The sequence below is a fragment of the Ranitomeya variabilis genome, chromosome 4 (genome assembly GCF_051348905.1).
Source record: "Ranitomeya variabilis isolate aRanVar5 chromosome 4, aRanVar5.hap1, whole genome shotgun sequence".
Taxonomy (NCBI): domain Eukaryota; kingdom Metazoa; phylum Chordata; class Amphibia; order Anura; family Dendrobatidae; genus Ranitomeya; species Ranitomeya variabilis.
In genome coordinates, this window is record NC_135235.1 from 168663388 (window position 1) to 168678271 (window position 14884).

General features: G+C 38.4%; 1 protein-coding gene across 2 annotated transcripts; it reads right to left on the reverse strand.

Annotated features, from left to right (window-relative positions):
* Positions 1-1181: 1181 nt before the first annotated feature.
* Positions 1182-12312, reverse strand: LOC143768561 (pulmonary surfactant-associated protein A2-like). Of its 2 annotated transcripts, XM_077257206.1 has the most exons (4): positions 12124-12312; positions 11474-11569; positions 6361-6432; positions 1182-1575 (listed from the first exon to the last, which is right to left on the reverse strand). In XM_077257206.1, the coding sequence occupies exons 1-4, from the start codon at positions 12302-12304 to the stop codon at positions 1199-1201; spliced, it is 726 nt and encodes a 241-aa protein (XP_077113321.1). In that variant the 5' UTR covers positions 12305-12312; the 3' UTR covers positions 1182-1198. The 2 variants fall into 2 exon arrangements, with proteins under 2 accessions (XP_077113321.1, XP_077113322.1); XM_077257207.1 differs by lacking the exon at positions 11474-11569.
* Between the last annotated feature and the right edge of the window lie 2572 nt (positions 12313-14884).

Sequence of the window (14884 nt, forward strand, 5' to 3'; positions counted from 1 at the left end):
GCGACGCAACCAATCACAAAGCCGGAGCGTAATTTTAAAATACTGAATGACCTGAAATTACGTCACGGCTTGCTGTGATTGGTTGCGTTGCGGTCACATGGGCGGCACGTGACCAATCACAAGCCGGGACTTCACGTAAGGAAAGAAAAGCGCGAATTTTAAACAAAGAACGCTGCCGCTTCCCGCGCTGAGGTTCAGGCTGCGTCCGAGAGGTGAGTATAGCAATATTTTTTATTTTAATTCTTTCTTTTACACATTAATATGGATCCCAGGGCCTGAAGGAGAGTTTCCTCTCCTTCAGACCCTGAGAACCATCAGGAATACCGTCCGATACTTGAGTCCCATTGACTTGTATTGGTATCGGGTATCGGTATCGGATTGGATCCGATACTTTGCCGGTATCGGCCGATACTTTCCGATACCGATACTTTCAAGTATCGGACGGTATCGCTCAACACTATTCACCATCCAACCTGAAGGAACTGGAAAGGATCTGAAAGGAAGAATGGCAGAGGATCACCAAATCCAGGTGTGAAAAAACTTGTTGCATCATTCCCAAGAAGACTCATAGCTGTTCTAGCTCAAAAGGGTGCTTCTACTCAATACTGACTAAAGGGTCTGAATACTTATGACCATGTCATATTCCAGTATTTCTTTTTTAATAAATTTGCAAAAATTTCTATATTTCTGTTTGTTTTTCAGTCAAGATGGGGTGCAGAGTGTACATTAATGAGAAAAAAATGAACTTTTTTGAATTTACCAAATGGCTGCAATGAAACAAAGAGTAAAACATTTAAAGGGTTCTGAATACTTTTCATACCCATCTATTAGTTGTTTTTTTTTTTTTAAATTACAGTGAACACTATTGCTCATAGATTTTCACATTTATGCTTGACTTTTTTGGACATTAGAAACTGTTTCAGGAAATTATTGAAAAATAATGTAATATGCTCAGCTTTTTTTGTTTTAAAATGAATGAATGAAATAATATGACAAAAAAGAAAAAACACAAAGACAATATTATTTGCTTTTAGGTTTATTTAGGTGTCACGGTAAAGTTTTTTTTCATATTCACTAGATGCAAAACATTTTTCTTTAAGATGTAACAATTTATTGTACAGTATTTGAAATACCCTCAGAGACTCCATTTACCATCTTTATGATTGCTCCATAATGTACTAAAGAACATATTGTAGATTTATATCTCACAGATAGTAAGACGTTTGTAGTTACAAGCTTTATCATTCCACTGGCCATCAGTATACATTTCAGTGCAGCCTTCAGTTCCTTTTCCACTAGGTTCACCTTTTCTCCAGTGGGTGAAAACTACAGGGGTTCCATTCAAGTAGCAGAAGGCGCCAGGTACTGGCCCCTGTGTCATTCCCAGGAATGCATAACTGTTATATTTCTTCACGAATACCAATGCAGCGCTGTTCTCGGCTTCATTCATGGGAGTAACAATGCGTCCACCAATCAGATTACATGAAGAGTTTGATGTTGCAAAGTCTTCTTCTTTTCCATTTGTAGCCATCATCTTGTCACCTACTAGTTGGATTCTCCCTTCAAGTTTAAGAACTAAATAATCAAATAATACATTATTATAATCATATTACATTTTACCATGAAATTCACAAAATACACACTCCACCTATGGTGCAATGCTAATATTACTTAATATAGATGAGAGAATAAAACTGAAGACTGCAGAACAGAAGGGCTTGAATATTTTGAGTAGAAGTAAACTAAGCACTAGTACTTTGTTAATAAGATATTAGAGTGCATGAAAAGAAAAATTAAATTCCGTGATAGCAATGTAAAATTACCCCTGTAAACCACATCTTTAATATGGGATCCAGATTTCAGCTCAACACTTTGAAAAGAATATTTGAAAGCTAGAGAGGCTTCAAAGACAGAAAACTAGATTAAAGAAGCTCCCATCAAAGTTTTTATCCTCTTAATATATTGCAATGATCATATTATATAGCATTGTGTACTTACAATTGTTTATTTTACCTTTCTACCCAGTTAATTCTTCTCTTTTCTATGCTCTATGTAAAAACAGGAATTCTCTTGTCTCTGCATTTATCATCCCTCTCTTCAACTATTGACCCAGCTGCTCCCGACTCCCCACTGCCAGCAGGACAATGCCAAAATATCTTTGAACATCCACCATATTTCACTGTAGGCACTGTGAGCTTTTCTTTGTAGACCTCATTCCATTTTCGGCAAGCAGTAGAATGATGTGCTTTAACATAAAGCTCTATCTTGTTATTATCTGTACACAAGATGCTTTCCCAGAAAGATGTTAGCTTACTCACATACATTTTGCTCACTTCAGTCTAGCTTTTTATTGTCTCTCTGTGTCAGCACTGTGTCATCCTGGGTCTCCTGTCATAGCCTTTCAGTTAACTCAAATTTTAATTGATAGTTCTCACTGACACTGATGCACCCTGAGCTTGCAGGACAGCTTTAATTTCTTTGGAACTTGATTAGGGATGCTTATACACCATCCGGATTATCCTGCATTGCAACCTTTCATACATTTGTTTCTGCTGTCTACGGCCAGGGAGATTAGCTACAGTGCTATGAGTTGTAAACTTCTTGTTTATTTTATGTTGCACACCATGGACAAATTAATATCAAGATCTCTAGAGATGGACAGTTTATAACCTCAAGATTGTAGATATTTTTCAAAAATGTTGGTTATCAAGTCCTAAGACAGCTGTCTCCTCTTCTTTCTGTTCTCCATAATTAGTGTGGCACATAGACACACGATGCAAAAATTCTATCAACTTCTATCGTTTTTTTATCTGGTTTCAAGTGTGATTTTTACATTGCCCACATCTGTTACTTGCCACAGGTGAGTTTGAACGAGCATTACATGCTTGAAACAAAGTTGTTGATTCTCAAATTTGGAAAGGTGCCAATAATTTTGTCCAGCCCAATTTTGGTTTTGTGTGGAATTATGTACAATTTGCCTTTTTTCTAATTTTTGTAGTGTGGTTCTAATACACACTAAGGAAATAAACATTCATATAGCAAAACATGTGTAATTGACATAGTTTTCTGGCAGAAATGTTCCATTTTTAAATTTGAAGGGCGCCGCCGCACTATGTCCCGGAAGTATTTTGCTGTGTTCCGAGACATAGTGCGGTGGTGCATGTGCACTAATGCTTTTCGGCTTTGCCCGCAGTTGGGTAAAGCATACTGTGCGTGCGCAAGGCAAGATTGCATTGTGCATGCATGAACTATGGAGGAAACCTACTGAAATTCAAGAAAATATTGCGGCCAGCGGGAAAGGAAGGGGTGAATGAAAGAAGAGGAAACACCGCCCATCGAACCGGACACAGGGCATTTACATAGCCCGCCCAATTCAGGTGACAGAGTCCCTTTAATGATTTTGTTAGATATCAGGAGCATGTGTAAGAATATCTGCACTATACAATATGTCAGCAAAGCTACCAAGTAACTTTCTAAAGAATATATAACACATGTCTGTAGAGCAAGGCAGCCACTTTCGACTCAATACCGCCACAGTGTCTGTTGCCATCACTGATTAAAATGGGGGCGCAGGATGGGAGCAGAACATGGCAGGATGGGGATGTAGGATGGCAGCAGCACATGGCAGGATGGGGATGTAGGATGGCAGCAGCACATGATAGGATGGGGACGTAGGATGGCAGCAGCACATGGCAGGATGGCGACATAGGATGGCAGCAGCACATGGCAGGATGGGGACGTAGGATGGCAGCAACACATGACAGGATGGGGACGTAGGATGGCAGCAGGACATGGCAGGATGGGGACGTAGGATGGCAGCAGCACATGGCAGGATGGGGACGTAGGATGGCAGCAGCACATGGCAGGATGGGGACGTAGGATGGCAGCAGCACATGGCAGGATGGGGACGTAGGATGGCAGCAGCACATGGCAGGATGGGGACGTAGGATGGCAGCAGCACATGGCAGGGTGGGGACATAGGATGGCAACAGCACATTACAAAATATGGGAGCAGGATGACAGCACCACATCACAAAATGGGGGCGCAGGATGGGAACAGCACATGACAGGATGGAGGCGCAGGATCAAAGCAGCACTTGACATAATGTGAGCATCACATAACAGAATGACAACATGCAGACGCACAAAACAGGATAAGAGCACAGGATAGGGGCTGCACGTGACAGAAAATGAGCGCAGGATAAGAGCAGCATATGACAGGATGGATGTGAAAGATGGTAGCAGCACATGACAAAGTTAGGACACAGGATGGAAGCAGCACATACCAGGATGGAGTCTATATACCAATATAAATGCTCGCCACCCGGGCGTAGAACGGGTTCAATAGCTAGTACACTATAACCTCCATAGAAAAATATTTTCTAGACAAGTATTAATTGAAGACTTACTGAATGAATGTGACTGACTAAAACAACTCTTGTCTATATTTCCTATGCTCAATTAGACCTTTTCTCGAAGCCTCTGCTTAAGACTGAGTAGAGAAATATTAACAAAGAACATCACATTCCCTTGAAAATCTGGACTGTCCATGTATTGAATAGTTGATTGTAGTAGAATGATGGGTGGAATTTCAGCACATTTGAAGTGGATTTCAATATAGATGCAGAATCCAGTAGTATCAGTAAGTATGATTACGTGCCTCAGAAAAAAAGGCATTATGGCCATCACAGCTTTTCAGCATGATCAACCAATTTTACAAATGGCCTCACTTGTTAAAGAAAACAGCATGATGGCAGCATGATTTTGTTATGTAAAGTAAAGGCATGACTGTTATACTTATTAAATTGATCCCTTATGTGAAGAAATCATTTTTGCTGTTCTTCTTTAATCACCCTTTAAAGTTTTCTGTTAATTAGATTTTGGTGCACTGGGTTAGACTTTGCACTGGGTCTTCTCCTACCTGTCTGTGATCACCTGCCATTCTATCAGCTTCCTCTATTTAAAGAGGAGATTTAAAACAAAGGAGGCAAGTGACCTATTTTTCAAAGACCGTAGGAGGCGCGGGAATTGGGGACTCCCAGACAGGGAGGAGAAGACCCAGTGCACCGTTCCATCCCTGTACACCGAAATCTAATTATCATAAAACTTCAAAGGGTGGATAAAAAACAATCACAAAGTGGATTTTCTCACTAAATGTATCAATTTAATGAGTATTACAGCACCATTACAGCCATGTTTTTACATTACAAAATCATGCTGATAGGTTCTCTTTAAATAAGTTGTCTTTTTAAACAATTCATGATAAAACACACTCCTCAACAATGAAGTTACAACACAAAGAAGGAAAAGTTGTGAAATTATGGAAATCACAGGATGGATAGACTTGTTAATGATACACAAATGATGAAAAAAACCGAAGCACATTTTTTTGAAACATCTCAAATTACTGAGTATGGAGTATAAGAGCCATGTGCTAAAATTCCACAAGCCATACGCCTTAGCTGCTATCAATGAGGCTATTAATGGTTATCTGAAGAATGTTTTGCCACACTGAATTTACTTGGATAAATCATCCCTAGAAGCACTACTAGATTCACTGCTGGCAGCTCCCAGTATAATTACCGACTAATATCGTCCCAGATATGCTTGATGGGAAAGTCCATCATATAAGCTGCAGGCCATGGCAGCAAGTTTAAGCAACACTGGATGCTCACAGTATCAGCAAGCGGCCTGGTGTTGTTGTGCTGAAATATGGCTCCTAGGACACTTTCATACTTTCACATTCCCTCATGATGTTCCTTTTCATGGCTTTACCCACTTGATCTCAAGACCAAGGACTCTTTGTGGAATAGGATAGGTCTCAATTCCAGCTTCAATTGCCATCTTGCTCTTCAAAATAATAGCCTTTAAGAGCAGTGGCATGAGGTCAGTGAGAGCTGACATCTTGCTCAGAGGCCTATGGCATGCAAACACCTTCTGATGGTTTGTGTAGACACAGTTTGACGTATTATTTTTGGCTTGTGACGTATACAGAGACGTGCTCACTCGTGATGATTTGTCCAAGTGCATTCAGCGTGGCAGAACATTCCTCAGACAGCCATTAATAACCCCCCTGATAGCAGCCATGCCGTGAAAGTACGGGGATTTCTGTGTAAACTGAGATGCTTTGAAAATTTTGCTTACATTTTTTCATCATTTGCATTTCAGTAATATGTCTATCCGTTTTATGGATTTCATAATTCCATGATTTTTTTCTTCTTGATGCTCTAACTTCATTGTTCATATATTCTAATGTATGTTAGTATTGTATTCTCTTTCGTATCTGACAGCGTGTAAACCAATGGTAAACCTCTGTCCCAAAAGTTAAAGAAATATTTACTAGGTTAAATATGTATTCACCTGCTTCCAGTCTGCTTATCCGATGATTTAGGTTTTGCAGTTCACTAGGTGAACCTCCTACCGCAGGGGAACCTATTGGTAAAATGAACATTGAATGGACGAATATCATCCGAAGTCTCTCTATTACATCATTCAATTATTATACTGTCCAACAACTATCACATAAAAAATATGAGCTTTACTATAAACAAATGATGTCAAAATTAGTTTTTAGTTTCCATTTTACATACAGTATATCTTACATTTAATAAAAGAAACTTATCATTAAATTCACGGTGCCTGAGCCAAAAGCAGCATGCTCCAAAGCCGGGCTGCACAATTGTAGCTAGTTATTACATTCTTTGGAAAGGTTGGGATCTATAGTTAGTAGTGTTGAGCATTCCGATACCGCAAGTATCGGGTATCGGCCGATACTTGCGGGTATCGGAATTCCGATACCGAGATCCGATACTTTTGTGGTATCGGGAATCGGTATCGGGATTAATATCAATGTGTAAAATAAAGAATTAAAATTAAAAATAGGGATATACTCACCCTCCGACGCAGCCTGGACTTTACCGCCGTAACCGGGAGCCGTTGTACCTAAGAATGCGCGCTTGAAGGGCCTTAGATGAGGTCACTGCGCTCTGATTGGTCCGTAGCGGTCGCGTGACCGCTACGCGACCAATCACAAAGCAGTGACGTCACCTAAGGTCTTTCAAGCGCTTGAAATACCTTAGAAGACGTCACTGCTTTGTGATTGGTCGCGTAGCGGTCACACGACCGCTACGCGACCAATCAGAAGCTGCAGGATACCGTCCGATACTTGGTGTCCCATTGACTTGTATTGGTATCGGGTATCGGTATCGGATTAGATCCGATACTTTGCCGGTATCGGCCGATACTTTCCGATACCGATACTTTCAAGTATCGGACGGTATCGCTCAACACTAATAGTTAGAGATCTGACCAGTCTGGAGCGGATACCTGCCGTCTTCTCCCCACTCTACTACAGTTGATTGACAGGTTTCTCCCGTATGTGCGTAGTGAAAAATGTATCAATGAACTGGATTAATGACGCCAGCCAGGGATTGCAGTGGACTAGATAGGCCTCTATTAGTGATGAGCTAGTGTACTCGTTGCTCGGGTGATCTCCGAGAATTTGTTAGTGTTCGGAGATTAAGTTTTCATCACCGCAGCTGAATGATTTACAGCTACTAGACAGCTTGATTACATGTGAGGATTCCCTAGCAACCAGTCAACCCCCACATGTACTCAGACTGGCTAATAGCTGTAAATCATTGAGCTGAGGCGATGAAAACTTAATCTCCGAACACTAACAAATACTCGGAGATCACCAGAGCGTGTTCGGGAATACCTGAGCAACGAGTACATTTGCTCATCACTAGCCTCTATATAATGATCCAGCTATCTTTTTCAACTTAGTTTTCTCTGAGAACAAGCTGCATTTTGGGAAACACATTCTTGGCTGTAATTGCACAGCAAAGCTCAGAATCATGTTGTCAATGATTTGGGTAGCATTAATCTAATCACAGGTTCCTTTTAAATAATACAAAAATTATTTCATGCCAAACATGGAATTGAATTCTACTCAAACTTTTCAAGAATATGTATTATCCAGATTTTTACCAATTCAGCAAAATGATTTCCAGCTTGGTTGCTATTTTGCCGAACCATAGAGGGCAAAGCAACTGATTAAAAAAATCGATACTCACCTCACTGCTGACTCGTCATCCGGTCCTCAGGACCTCTTCACACACATTCCATTTTGCCTTCTTTCTTTTACACCCTTGCACCCTGGCTCAACAAGGCTTTTGAATGATGTCACAAGATTATGATGTGGTGTCTGAACGATGACACACACGATTTCTGATAGACTAAATACTATCTACAGGGTGACCATTTTAAGGTAGGATTAATTGATGTCTTTCTGAATTAACGTCACTGACCAAATCAACTTTTGTCTAAATGCCCTGTGCCCAAGCTTGGAGTGGTCTACATGTGATCAAGTGAATCCACTGCTTTGTCTCTGGTCAGGAGTGAGCCCTCCTCCCCTATATATCAGCAATAGATTGCAAAACACATGTAATTCTCTGTGCAGATTATGACAGCATTTTATCATTCATGAAACAAACTACCCAACTATTATTATGTAGGTGCATAGGTAAATTTGAGAATGAAGGTAATGTAATATTTGCATGTAGCTGAACAGTGGGCCCCCATAGTCAATGTTACACTTGGGCCCTTGGCACCCCAGTCCAAATCTACCTATCAGAAGAGAAAAGGAAAATCCAGCTCAACGAGATAGTGAAAAAAAACGTGTAGTTCCTTTATTCACTTCAATCATATGTGGAGGATAAAAGCATCAGCGACAACATAAAAACAGTATCAACGCGTTTCGGGTGACAAAGCACCCTTAGTCATGACTAAGGGTGCTTTGTCACCAGAAACGCGTTGATACTGTTTTTATGTTGTCGCTGATGCTTTTATCCTCCACATATGATTGAAGTGAATAAAGGAACTACACGTTTTTTTCACTATCTCGTTGAGCTGGATTTTCCTTTTCTCTTCTGATCCTTCTACGCCCTGACACAGCGGTTCCGTGCTCCGAGAATCAAGAGATGTCAACTATGGTGAGCTGGACTTTGCTTTGCTCTATTACAAATCTACCTATGCCTGTTTAGACCTTTTCAGAACTGTCTGGATGAGCTTGAATGGTGAGAGATACTAAAAAGAATATTAGTCTACCTGGCAGATCTAGCCTGTGTACATGTATTGAATGATGTAGAAGAATGATGGGTGGAATTTCAGCACATTTGAAATGGACATCCATGTGGGTGCAGAATCCAGTAGAATCACATGTGATTAGGTGTCAGAATACAGCACAACCTTCACATAGAGCTCCAGACACAGATGTAGTAAACTCCTAATACATGATGCACATGGGCCTTTCATGTACTATATGGCCACTGCAGCTTCCCCTTGTGATCAACCGATCATAGAACAGATTTCATGTGTTAAAAGATTTGTTAATTTTAGACAATTCATGCTAAAATACTATTCTACTGTTTTTGTTAATTACATTTTTTTCTACACTGACAGTGTGTAAACTTATGGAAAACCAGAAAACAACATTTATTGAATTATCTGAAAGACTTGCAAACCTGCTTCCAGTGTGCTTTGCCAACTATTAACATCTTGCAGTCCGTTAGGTGAGCCTCCTACAGAAGAGATACAGTTATATGAAAAAGTTTGGGCACCCCTATTAATCTTAAGCTTAATGTTTTATAAAAATTGTTTTTTTTGCAACAGCTATTTCAGTTTCATATATCTAATAACTGTTGGACACAGTAATGTTTCTGCCTTGAATTGAGGTTTATTGTACTGACAAAAAATGTGCAATCTACATTCAAACCAAATTTGACAGGTGCATAAGTATGGGCACCCTTATCATTTTCTTGTTTTAAATACTCCTACCTACTTTTTACTGACTTACTAAAGCACTTTTTTGGTTTTGTAACCTCATTGAGCTTTGAACTTCATAGCCAGGTGTATGCATGCAATCATGAGAAAAGCTACTTAAAATGGCCACTTGCAAGTTGTTCTCCTGTTTGAATCTCCTCTGAAGAGAGGCATCATGGGCTCCTCAAAACAACTGTCAAATGATCTGAAAACAAAGATTATTCAACATAGTTGTTCAGGGGAAGGATACAAAAAGCTGTCTAAGAGATTTAACCTGATAATTTCCACTGTGAGGAACATAGTAAGGAAATGGAAGAACACAGGTACAGTTCTTGTTAAGGCCAGAAGTGGCAGGCCAAGTAAAACATCAGAAAGGCAGAGAAGAAGAATGGTGAGATCAGTCAAGGACAATCCTCAGACCACCTCCAGAGAGCTGCAGCATCAACTTGATGCAGATGGTGTCACTGTGCATCGGTCAACTATACAACGCACTTTGCACAAGGAGAAGCTGTATGGGAGAGTGATGCGAAAGAAGCCGTTTCTGCAAGCATGCCACAAACAGAGTCGGCTGAGGTATGCAAAAGCACATTTGGAGAAGCCAATTTCTTTTTGGAAGAAGGTCCTGTGGACTGATGAAACCAAGATTGAGTTGTTTGGTCATACAAAAAGGCGTTATGCATGGCGGCAAAAAAACACAGCATTCCAAGAAAAACACTTGCTACCCACAGTAAAATTTGGTGGAGGTTCCATCATGCTTTGGGGCTGTGTGGCCAATGACGACAGCGGGAATCTTGTTAAAGTTGAGGGACGCATGGATTCCTCTCAGTATCAGCAGATTCTTGACAATAATGTTCATGAATCAGTGACAAAGTTGAAGTTACGCAGGGGATGGATCTTTCAGCAAGACAATGATGCAAAACACCGCTCCAAATCTACTCAGGCATTCATGCAGAGGAACAATTACACTGTTCTGGAATGGCCATCCCAGTCCCCAGACCTGAATATCATTGAACATCTGTGAGATCATTTGAAGAGGGCTGTCCATGCTCGGCGACCATCAAACATAACTGAACTGGAATTGTTTTGTAAAGAGGAATGGTCAAAAATACCTTCATCCAGGATCCAGGAACTCATTAAAAGCTACAGGAAGCAACTAGAGGTTGTTATTTTTGCAAAAGGAGGATCTACTAAATATTAATGTCACTTTTCTGGTGAGGTGCCCATACTTATGCACCTGTCAAATTTTGTTTGAATGCAGATTGCGCATTTTCTGTTAGTACAATAAACCTCATTTCAAGGCAGACACATTACTGTGTCCAACAGTTATTAGATATATGAAACTGAAATAGCTGTTGCAAAAAAAAACAATTTTTATAAAACATTAAGCATAAGATTAATAAGGGTGCCCAAACTTTTTCATATAACTGTACCTAGTGGTAAAATGGATATTAAATGGATGGGTATCATCTCAAGTCTTTAAATTACATCGGTCATTCAATACATTCATACAATGTGCATCAAACATAGACACAAAACATAACAATCTTTATAAATAATGTTATTCAAATTAATAATAGTTTTACATTTTAATCATTAAGAATTTACAATGTGATGTCAAGTTTCATGAATATAGTTAATGAATCATATCCACCTGGAACACCAAAAGCAGGGAAACTTGGCTTAGCGTCCATTATACTATTCAATCCAGGTATGGCTGTCGATAATAGTCCGAGAAATCGAAGCAGTCCTTAGAAGCAGGGACACATAAAGGTTTCATTAACTTGGCATGTTAACAATAGTCTAAAAATATTGATCAAAACTTGTTTGATTTCTGTAAGTTTTATGTTCATTCAATTGGCTTCAATCTCCCTTCTATTTCTTGGGTGAGGTTAAAAGAACCCCAAGGCACACTGAACAGGAGGGGTTAATAAAATAAAAAGCATTATACTTACCTTGCCCCTCACTTGTCCTGGCAGTGGCCCGCTGGCTTCCTTCCTCCCCTCAGCTCCAGTCCTCTATTCTCTCTTCAGTCTTCTCTTTTAAGCCCATCAGTGCCAGGATATGTGAGGAACAAGGTGAGTTTAATTTTTTTAACCCTTTTTTGCTCTGGAGACACTTCAGAGCATAATAAACGACTTTTACTAGCAATTCCGATTTGCAAATAAAACTCCTTGAGCAATTTCAAGCAGATCTGTGGAACTGATTTCTAACATATTCTCTTCTCTCTCTCTCTTTGTAAGTGTGTGAAAAATCTTTTTTTCTGCTGTATTTATGTTAATAGTTGTTGTAGAAATCACAAACCTGTCAGTCCGATTTTATCCAATATCCCCCATGACACACTTGGTATCTCTGCATCGACCTTGGGAGGCAAAGGAATTGGAATGTTTTCAACCAATGGAAGTTTCCCAGAACCAAATAGTTGAGGAAAGGAAGATGCCAGACCGACTACTACTGTGAGCAGTAGGGATCCATGACAGAACATTTTTGGAGATAGCTGATGAAAGAAAGCTGAAATTGTATAATTTGCATAGGGAACATATAAAAAAAACACAGAAACTCTAATCATTCTTAACTTTCTAATATACAGTAGATTCATTAAGTCCTACAGAGAGTCTAATTTGGCTGTGACAGTCTGGGTCCCATAACAATTTATAGCAGAAATCTCCAACCACCATGTTTGTATTTTTTTTTAAATAATAATATACATATAGGTTCATGAGGCATCAACAGATTTAAACAATCTACAACATAGCAATATGTTTTCTTTATGCTCCCAATATATCAAATTTAAAGATGCTTGAAGGAGCTATTGAGGATGATAATATAAACCCCTTGACCCCTTATAGTTACATGGCGGGTCCCTAATTTTGATGCAGGCTTGCACGCTAAGCCAACATCTTTACCCACATATGATAGCTGAGTTAATTGGTCATCATGTGCCTTTAGAGCGTGGGTGGAGTGGAGCTCCCCCAACTGCTGTTTGCCTGGTAAATTCTGCTGTCAATCTCTGACAGCAACATTTAACACATGATAACAGGGGCCCACATTATTCCACACTCCCACCAATAGGGGTGCCGATAGGTTGTCATCACAGCCAAGGGTCTGCTAAGGGCCTTAAACCTGTCATTACAACCCTCCAGTCTAAACTAGTCTGTAGCTGGCGGTCATAGGAGATCATGATTTCTGCTATATATAGAAGTGATGATGAACTGCTATGTATAGCACAAGCGATCGGCTGATCACTGCTTCAAGTCCCCTAAGGGTACTATTACATTCAAATGAACCCTTAAAAAATTCCATCAGACCAGATTATATTAAATAAAATATATTTTTTTATTAAAAATAAATTGCAATCACAAAAAACATCACCAAATTGTATGGAAATCTTTATTATTACTAAAATTGTATAATCTACAACAGATATTTATTTATTAAGAATATAAAACATACAACTATAGATAATATGTATCTCCTCCAATCGAGGTTTACTTAGGGATAGATAAAAAAATATATATATAAAAATCCCGTATGTGCAAGACAGGGCAAGTCCAAACTGATCAGTATAATAAACATAAAAATATATATAATGCAGCAAATAATAATTTAATAATATAATATGTGATAAAAATCAGTCAAATAAATTTGTGAATAATATGTGTGTATATCTATATATACACACACACACACCTATTGTGTGCAGCAAAATAAATCAATTCATAATAAAGTGCAATAGTGCAATAAAAAATAAATTGCATACAAAACAACCAGTGTGTCCACAAAAGTTGTGAGCCAAAAACAAAAAAACAAATAATTATATATTACCCAGTAAAAGCGCTGCCAAATGTGCCAAAATATATTATGAATACTGACCAGTTAGGAGTACCACTGCCCTGCACACACCACTCCAACGCCGTTTCACTCACTGCTTCATCAGGAAGCAGTGAGCGAAACGGCGTTGGAGTGGTGTGTGCAGGGCAGTGGTACTCCTAACTGGTCAGTATTCATAATATATTTTGGCACATTTGGCAGCGCTTTTACTGGGTAATATATAATTATTTGTTTTTTTGTTTTTGGCTCACAACTTTTGTGGACACACTGGTTGTTTTGTATGCAATTTATTTTTTATTGCACTATTGCACTTTATTATGAATTGATTTATTTTGCTGCACACAATAGGTGTGTGTGTGTATATATGGATATACACACACATTATTCACAAATTTATTTGACTGATTTTTATCACATATTATATTATTAAATTATTATTTGCTGCATTATATATATTTTTATGTTTATTATACTGATCAGTTTGGACTTGCCCTGTCTTGCACATACGGGATTTTTATATATATATATTTTTATCTATCCCTAAGTAAACCTCGATTGGAGGAGATACATATTATCTATAGTTGTATGTTTTATATTCTTAATAAATAAATATCTGTTGTAGATTATACAATTTTAGTAATAATAAAAATTTCCATACAATTTGGTGATGTTTTTTGTGATTGCAATTTATTTTTAATAAAAAAATATATTTTATTTAATATAATCTGGTCTGATGGAATTTTTTAAGGCTTCATTTCTATAGTGTTTTTCCTCAGTTTATAAAAATTATTATCTCTGGTGTTTCTTTCTATATAGGTTGTTGTTTACTATTACATTCAGTCCAAAGTGAATTTTGCTCATAAAAATATGAAAAAAAGTAGAAAAAACACAAAAGTTCAGACCACCCCTTTTGCCTCATTAAAAATAAAGCAATTTAGAAAATTTAAAAATACACATTTGATATTAATGAAACCATAAAAGTTTAATCTATAAAAATATAAAACAATTAATTTGGTATATGACGTAACGAGAAAAAGAATTAAAACACCAGAATTACGGTTTATTGGCCACTGCAACATTGCAATAAAATGCAATAGGAGGTGATCAAACATTTTATCTATTCTAAAATTGGTTCTGTAAACCGGTTTCTCAGGGAGCATAAAATAAGCCATCAAACGCCCCATATCCCGAAAATTAAAAACGTCACAGGTCTCAGAAAAGTTTTTATCTTTAC

What these genes read in the sequence shown, in the direction of transcription:
- LOC143768561 (XM_077257206.1), bottom strand. Translation starts at nt 12,304, where the DNA reads ATGTTCTGTCATGGATCCCTACTGCTCACAGTAGTAGTCGGTCTGGCA. An exon ending in CCCTGCTTTTGGTGTTCCAG is followed by an intron (nt 6,433 to 11,473) that starts GTGGATATGATT and finishes TTTTACCAATAG; the next exon opens with GTTCCCCTGCGGTAGGAGGT. An exon ending in GATAAGCAGACTGGAAGCAG is followed by an intron (nt 1,576 to 6,360) that starts GTGAATACATAT and finishes TTGATTATTTAG; the next exon opens with TTCTTAAACTTGAAGGGAGA.